The sequence below is a fragment of the Salmo salar genome, chromosome ssa13, assembly GCF_905237065.1.
Source record: "Salmo salar chromosome ssa13, Ssal_v3.1, whole genome shotgun sequence".
NCBI classification, from domain to species: Eukaryota; Metazoa; Chordata; class Actinopteri; order Salmoniformes; family Salmonidae; genus Salmo; species Salmo salar.
In genome coordinates, this window is record NC_059454.1 from 89486826 (window position 1) to 89495058 (window position 8233).

An 8233-nucleotide genomic window follows, 5' to 3' on the forward strand; every position below is an offset into this window, starting at 1 on the left:
TTATTTTGGACCAAGCCAACATTTGTTATTGAAGTAGCAGTCCTGGGAGTGCATTCTGACGAAGACAACAAAAGGTAATCAAACTTTTATAATAGTAAAGCTGATATTGGTGAGTGCTAAACTTGCCGGGTGTCTAAATAGCTAGCCCGTGATGCCTGGGCTATGTACTTAGAATATTGCAAAATGTGCTTTCACCAAAAAGCTATTTTAAAATCGGACATATCGAGTGCATAGAGGAGGTCTGTATCTATAATTCTTAAAATAATTGTTATGCTTTTTGTGAACGTTTATCGTGAGTAATTTAGTAAAATGTTAGCGAATTCCCCGGAAGTTTGCGGGGGGTTATGCTAGTTCTGAACGTCACATGCTAATGTAAAAAGCTGGTTTTTGATATAAATATGAACTTGATTGAACAAAACATGCATGTATTGTATAACATAATGTCCTAGGGTTGTCATCTGATGAAGATCATAAAAGGTTAGTGCTGCATTTAGCTGTCTTCTGGGTTTTTGTGACATTATATGCTAGCTTGAAAAATGGGTGTCTGATTATTTCTGGCTTGGTACTCTGCTGACATAATCTAATGTTTTGCTTTCGTTGTAAAGCCTTTTTGAAATCGGACAGTGTGGTTAGATAAAGGAGAGTCTTATCTTTAAAATGCTGTGAAATAGTCATATGTTTGAAAAATTGAAGTTTTTGTATTTTAGAGGAGTTTGTATTTCGCGCCACGCCCATCATTGGATATTGGAGCAGGTGTTCCGCTAGCGGAACGTCTAGATGTAAGAGGATAATTATTTGCTAAACAGACCGTTCGAGCATTGGTGTGCTCACGTGTTTATGTTTTCGTGTTGTGTGTGCAGAGAGACTCTGAGGAGGGGAGTGTCTGTCAGTCACTCTGGGATAAATAGAGAGACAGAGCTAAGAGTTTGTCAGAAAGTTGCTCTGACAGTGTCGAACACAGGACCAAGCAGGAACTCGCCCATTTTTACAATTTTTACCCATTACAAATGGAGGAACACGAAGATGCTCAATACTGTTTTCCAGACCAAAACTCTTCTTGCAGAAAGGCTTTGCTATCGACATCTATTTACATAACACTGTACATCTTCATCTTATTGATTGCAGCGGTTACAGTATTTTTGAACGTACTGGTGATCATCTCTGTCTCTCACTTCAAGAAGCTCCACACTCCAACCAACCTGCTCATCCTTTCTCTGGCGGTGGCAGATTTCCTGGTGGGACTGATTGTGATACCAGTAGGGACTGTAGCAATAATGGAATCATGCTGGTTTTATGGGAAATATTTCTGTGTGATTTGTCTCTATATCAATTATTTATGTCTCTCTTTATCTCTGGGCAATTTGGTCTTGATATCAGTTGACCGCTATGTTGCTGTGTGTGATCCCTTGATGTACCACTCAAAAATAACAATAACAAGAATAATTGGTTGTATATCAATTACCTGGTGTTGTTGTATCACATACAATGCTGTTATTTTAAATAACTATGTTAATATAAAGGTACCCAGACAGTGTTTGGAAGAATGTTTTGTTGTTGAAGGATTTATCTGGAGGAGCATCATTGACCTTCTATTTACAATTGTTATCCCGTGCTCAATTATTATAACACTTTATTTGAAAATATTTGTGGTCGCCAGATCACAGGCCAGAAAGGTATTTATAAAAGAGCCTGCCACCAAGTCTGGTGTTAAAACTGTACAGTCAAGTAAGTCTGAGAGAAAAGCAGCAAAAACTCTAGCTATTGTTGTTTTCACCTATCTCACTTGTTGGATTCCATTTTTTTTTATCCTGTTTTTTTCTCGACAATCATCAGTTTACTTAAGCTTTCTGCCATTTGTTAATTCCTTAATTAATCCAATCATTTATGCTTTATTTTATCCATGGTTCAAAGTGACAGCTAAACATATTTTAACTCTGAAGTTATAGCGATCATAGTTCCTGCAATTTTATTCCTAAGTTTGACAAATATTGATTACTTATTTCATGTAACAATACACTGACATAGAATTTCATTCTGAGATAGGTTCAGTTAACAGTTGTCATTATAGATAAATGTGGTGTTGATACAGTTTGATTTGGAAGGATTGGAATGACTGATTGATTGCAGAATGCATAAGCTTGTTATTAATTGACTGTAGTTCCATGTTATGTAATGATAAATAGTATCTAAGTACTGTAAAAGTAAAGTGCAATGAGGACTTCATGAATCATTTTAGATGTTGTTTAGCAAGTGTAGTTAAATTACTCCATAATATCAGATTATGTCCAGGTCTAACTTAATGGTGTATAGTGTAAGAAGTTGAGGGTTAATGTAAGAATGTGCAGTTATGGGTAACACCTCTTAAGGATTAGCCCCTTTTTTCCCAGTTTTTGCCTAAAATGACATACCCAAATCTAACTGCCTGTAGCTCAGGCCCTGAAGCAAGGCTATTTATATTATTGGTACCAATTGAAAGGAAACACTTTGAAGTTTATGGAAATGTGAAAGGAATGTAGTAGAATATAGCGCAATAGATCAGGTAAAAGATAATAAAGAAAAAAACATCAGTTCTTTTGTATTTTTTTACCATCATCTTTGAAATGCAAGAGAAAAGCCATGATGTATTATTCCAGCCCAGGTGCAATTTAGATTTTGGCCACTAGATGGCATCAAAGTATGTGAAAAGTTTTAGACTGATCCAATGAACCATTGCATTTCTGTTCAAACGTTTGTATCAAGACTGACCAAATGTGCCTAATTTGTTTATTAATAACTTTTCATGTTCAAAATTGTGCACTCTCCTCAAACAATAGCATAGTATTATTTCACTGTAATGGCTACTGTAAATTGGACAGTGCAGTTAGATTAAGAAGAATTTAAGCTTTCTGCCAATATCAGATATGTCTATGTCCTGGGAAATGTTCTTGTTACTTAAAACCTCATGCTAATTGCATTAGCCTACGTTAGCTCAACTGTCCCGTGGAAGGGACACCTATCCCGAAGAAGAGTATGTCAGTACTGTAAAAGTATAGTGCATTTTGAGGACCTCATAAATCATTTTATATGTTGTTTAACATTACCCTCTAGTGGCTCAATGGCAACACAACGTCTTCAACAAGTGTAGTAAAGTTGAAAATGTACAATACTGCGAGATATCATATAATGTCCAGGTCTAACGCAATGGTGTATTGTGTAAGAATTTGATGATGAAAGGTAACATCAAAATGATGACATAAATAATATCGCCCCAAAAGAGAGATTCACACAATCATAGCATTTTGTGCAAGGTATGGTTACTGTCACAATACAGTAGTTAGTCTTGCATTATAGATGTTCATAGTGCCCAGGGTTTGGGAGCTACCGTTGAAGCTGTTGAGGAAGGCAAACTTGAGGAAATGTCTTATTCCAAAACAGTTGTCATTTTTGCGTGAAATGTTATTTTAGAAGGTAATCATGTGAAGTGCTTTTTAGATCGTTGATTGATATAAATTAACTTAGTTGGAAATCACATTTCTTTGTCACTTTTTTATCGTAGACAACAACAACAAATAAAAAATTAAGAAAACATCAAAGGGGTGATTGGGTCAGAGGACACTGTGGTTGTTCTGATGTGTGACAATAGTATTTGTCGCCCCGATATAAGTAAGCAAAGTGTGTTTCATAATTCAATTCAGATGGACATTTTCCAAGTCGATACAATGTTCCTATGGAATGCCACATACAGTAAATGTTGATTGCATGTGCTATAAGCACATACACCATAAAAGTATGCCATCTTGTCAACTTCCCTACAGTCAACTTCCCTACAAACTGGCCAACTGATGTGCTGTGCAGTCCTGTCTCCTGTGTCTGTGAATCATGGTCCAAACTGAGCACTGATATCAAATCAAATCAAATTGTATTTGTCTATTGCACCGAATACAACAGGTTTTGACCTTACAGTGAAATGCTTACTTACAAGCCCTAAACCAACAATGCACATTTAAGAAAGATAAGTGTTAAGAAAGTATTTACTAAAATAAACTGAAGTAAAAAGAAAATAGAAAAATAAATAATTAAAGAGCTACAATAAAATAACAGTAGCAAGGCTATATACAGGGGGTACCGGTACAGAGTCAATGTGCGGGAGCACAGGTTAGTTAAAGTAATTGAGGTAATATGTACAGGTAGGTAGAGGTGAAGTGACTATGCATAGATAATAAACAAAGAGTAGAGGAAGTTTAAAAATGGAGGTGGGGGGACAATGCAAATAGTCTGGGTAGCCATTTGATTAGCTGTTCAGGAGACTTTTTGGGTTGGGTTAAGAAGCTGTTAAGAAGACTTTTGGACCTAAACTTGGCGCTCCGGTACCGCTTGCCATGCGGTAGCAGAGACAGCAATCTATGACTTGGGTGGCAATTTTTAGGGCCTTCTTCTGACACCTCCTGATATAGCGGTCCTGGATGGCAGGAAGCTTGGCCCCAGTGATGTACTGGGCTGTATGCACTACCCTCTGTAGTGCCTTGTGGTCGGAGGCCGAGCAGTTGCGATACCAGGCGGTGATGCAACCAGTCAGGATGCTCTCGATGGTGCAGCAGTAGAACTTCTTGAGGATCTGAGGACCCATGCCAAACCTTTTCAGTCTCCTGAGTGTGAATAGGCATTGTCGTATCCTCTTCACCTCTGTCTTGGTGTTTTTGGACCATGATAGTTTGTTGATGATGTGGACACCAAGGAACTTGAAGCTCTCAACCTGCTCCACTACAGCCCCGTCGATGAGAATGGGGGCATGCTCTGTCCTCCTTTTCCTGGAGTCCACAATAATCTCCTTTGTCTTGATCACATTGAGGGAGAGGTTGTTATCCTGGCACCACACTGCCAGGTCTCTGACCTCCTCCCTATAGGATGTCTTATTGTTGTCAGTGAACAGGCCTACTACTGTTGTGTCGTCTGGAAACTTGATTGAGTTGGAGGTGTACGTGGCCACGCAGTCGTGGGTGAACAGGGAGTACAGGAGTAGGCTGAGCACACGCCCTTGTGGGGCCCCAGTGTTAAGGATTAGCGAAGTGGAGATGTTGTTTCCTAACTTTACCTCCTGGGGTCGGCCCGTCAGGAAGTTCAGGAACCAGTTGCACAGGGCAGGGTTCAGACCAAGGGCCTCAAGCTTAATAATGATGAGCTTGTAGGGTACTATGGTGTTGAATGCTGAGCTATAGTCAATGAACAGCATTCTTACATAGTCAATGAACAGCATTCTGGGATAGGGCAGTGTGCAGTGCGATGGCGATTGCATCGGTCTGTGGATCTATTGGGGCGGTAAGCAAATTTAAGTGGGTCTAAGATAACAGGTAAGGTAGAGGTGATATGATCCTTTACTAGTCTCTCAAAGCGCTTCATGATGTCTGAAGTGAGTGCTATGGGGCGATAATCATTTAGTTCAGTTACCTTTGCTCTCTTGGGTACAGGAACAATGGTGGACATCTTGAAGCATGTGGGGACAGCAGACTGGGATATGGAGAGAATTGAATATGTCCGTAAACACACCACCCAGATGGTCTGCGCATGCTCTGAGGACGTGGCTAGGGATGCTGTCTGGGCCGGCAGCCATGCGAGGGTTAACCCACTTAAATGTCTTACTCACGTCGGCCACGGAGAAGGAGAGCCCACAGTCCATGGTAGCCTGCCGCGTCGGTGGCACTGTGTTATCTTCAAAGCGGGTGAAGAAGGTGTTTAGCTTGTCCGTAAGCAAGACGTCAGTGTCAGCGACTTGGCTGGTTTTCCATGATTGTCTGTAGTGCCTGCCAGATACGTCTCGTGTCTGAGCCGTTGAATTGCGACTCCCCTTCATCTATATACTGACGTTTTTCCTGTTTGATTGCCTTGTTGAGGGAATAACTATACTGTTGTATTCTGCCATATTCCCAGTCAACTTGCCATGGTTAAATGCAAGTGGTTCGCACTTTCAGTTTTGCTTGAATGCTTCCATCTATCCACGGTTTCTGGTTATGGTAGGTTTTAATCGACGGCTCTGTAAATGGCTCTGTTAATAAATGGCTCTGTAAATAATCAAAAGGTACCTCGTATTTGTTATGAAGATTGTTTTATAGGATTGTGGGTCAATGGTGACCTTGTAATTACAATGGTTCTTCTGTGCTCTATTATTATAACACTTTATTTGAAAATATTTGTGATGGCCATATCACAGGCCAGAAAAGTATTCTCAAAAGACACTGTCACCAATATTTTTAAAACTGTACAGGCAAATAAGACTGAGAGAAAAGCAACAACGACTCTAGCTATTGTTTTTTTCACCTATCTAAATTGTTAGATTCCATTTTGTTTTTGTTCTTTAGCAAAATTTTGATTAATCATATTTCTTAAGCTTTCTGCCAGTTGTCATTTCCTTTAGCAAACCAATTATTTCTGCCTTCTTTTATCCATGATTCAAAGTGACAGCTAAACATATTTTAACTCTGAGGTTGAGGCGTTCATAGTTCCTACATTTTTATTCCTAAATTTGACAAACACGGGTTTGTCATTGTTATGTTAAACTACAGTATATTGTTGATGTAATTGCTTCTTTCATGTAACAATACACTGACAATACCTCAGTTAACTGTTGTCATCGTAGATACATGTTGTATTAATTCAGAATGTGGTGTTGATACAGAACAATTTGGCAGGCAAGGTCACCAAAGATATTTTTTATAATTTATTTTCAAAATTACACATTCAACTTGAGTTGAGTCACACAGACTACTTTATTTTCAATGATCAAATCCTCTGATAATTCCGTGAGAAACAACTGTGTAATGAACAGTATTCAAATAGTACATTTTGAGGACAAAGTTGAATCTAACTCAATGATATGTGTTAGTATTTGATGGCTATCTGTAGTGTATGAAATAATGACAGATATATTCATGCCCCAAAAGAGATATATAAACAATCACAGGATTGATCTGGTTATTGTCACTTAAGTTGTATTATAGATGTTCCTTGTGACAAAGTTGGATAGAATATCTTGCTGATATCTAGATGGTGAAAAAGGCCATCCAGTTATTACCTAAAGTGGTTTGGGGGCTGCAGTTGAAGCTGTTGAGGATGGCTAACTTGATTGAAATGTTATTTTATAATGAAATCACCTAAAGGGCTTTTTCGATCAAACTAAATTTGGTTAAACAGCACTGAACAGGAATCACATTTCTTGGCCACTTAAGGAGTGAAAGGACTGGGATATTGATGTTCATTAAAGTCATTGTCAAGGGCCAGCTGATAGTTGTGCCAGTTTGCCAGGCAGGACTGGGTTAGATAATAGACAGTACAGCACTCTATTAGGCGCTGACCTGAAACCTGGTCCTCTCTCCAGGCCTGTGCTGATGTCCTGACTCTGTCTCACGCTTGGATGGAACCCAGGGAGAGTGACATTTCAGTGAGGGCCTCAGGCACCCGGGTCAGCGAGAGGACCCCTCACACCAGGAGTGATGACAGAACAAACAGAGAGGGAAATGTCAGGGAGAATTGCACCACGAAGAGCCCCACTGCCTTGTGGGATACATACTCTCTGGGACTCTCCTGTCAGTCCACCCAGACAGCTTCAATGGTTCCACAGATATGCTGTACTGTGCTGTCCCTGTGCTATGTTGTAGTGTGGTTGAGTACCAATGATGGAACACATGAGTCAAGGCAGTGGTTTCAAAGTATCACTAAATCTTGCTTTATATTTTAGGATCATGTTGAGAAACTTGTAAAGTAAGTGCTTTCTGTCATTTATGGTTAATGGTGTTTCTCCATTTCTGCATGGGAAGTGTCATTAGCCTCGTTTACACCAGGTGCTAACATACATCCTTTGTCCTGATCTTGTCCATATTCTGATTGTGCCCACACTGTAGCGGTTGCATCTACCCATGGTAGTAAAATGTGTCTCTTATCTGTCCACTGTGTCCAAATTGTGACCAGATTTCCTGGTGCCTCCCAGTGCCTCCATGTATGCAAAAAAATATATTCTTTCAAAATAATATGAATTGATTGATTTTAAGGCAATTATTGACACCATAGGTCAATGGTGCTACCTGTCCATGATTTTAGAGACCGGTATAATTATGATTTAAATGGTTTGACTGTCCAGATCTGTTTACACTTGATTTATATCCAGATACAATGGGTCCCTGACTACCTCCAGAGGGGGTCAGGAAGATCTGATCATAATCAGATCGCAATGCGTCTTTTAAACATCTAGACCTGTAATCATCTA

The 8233-nt window shown here is 39.4% G+C and overlaps 1 protein-coding gene across 1 annotated transcript; it reads left to right on the forward strand.

The window, feature by feature from the left end:
* Window positions 1-966: 966 nt before the first annotated feature.
* Window positions 967-1946, forward strand: LOC106568112 (trace amine-associated receptor 13c-like). The gene has a single exon (XM_014138146.2). It carries the CDS (start codon window positions 1008-1010, stop codon window positions 1944-1946), a length of 939 nt encoding a protein of 312 aa, XP_013993621.2. The 5' UTR covers window positions 967-1007.
* Window positions 1947-8233: the final 6287 nt, after the last annotated feature.

Coding starts and splice junctions, on each gene's coding strand:
- LOC106568112 (XM_014138146.2), top strand. CDS start 1,008: ATGGAGGAACACGAAGATGCTCAATACTGTTTTCCAGACCAAAACTCT.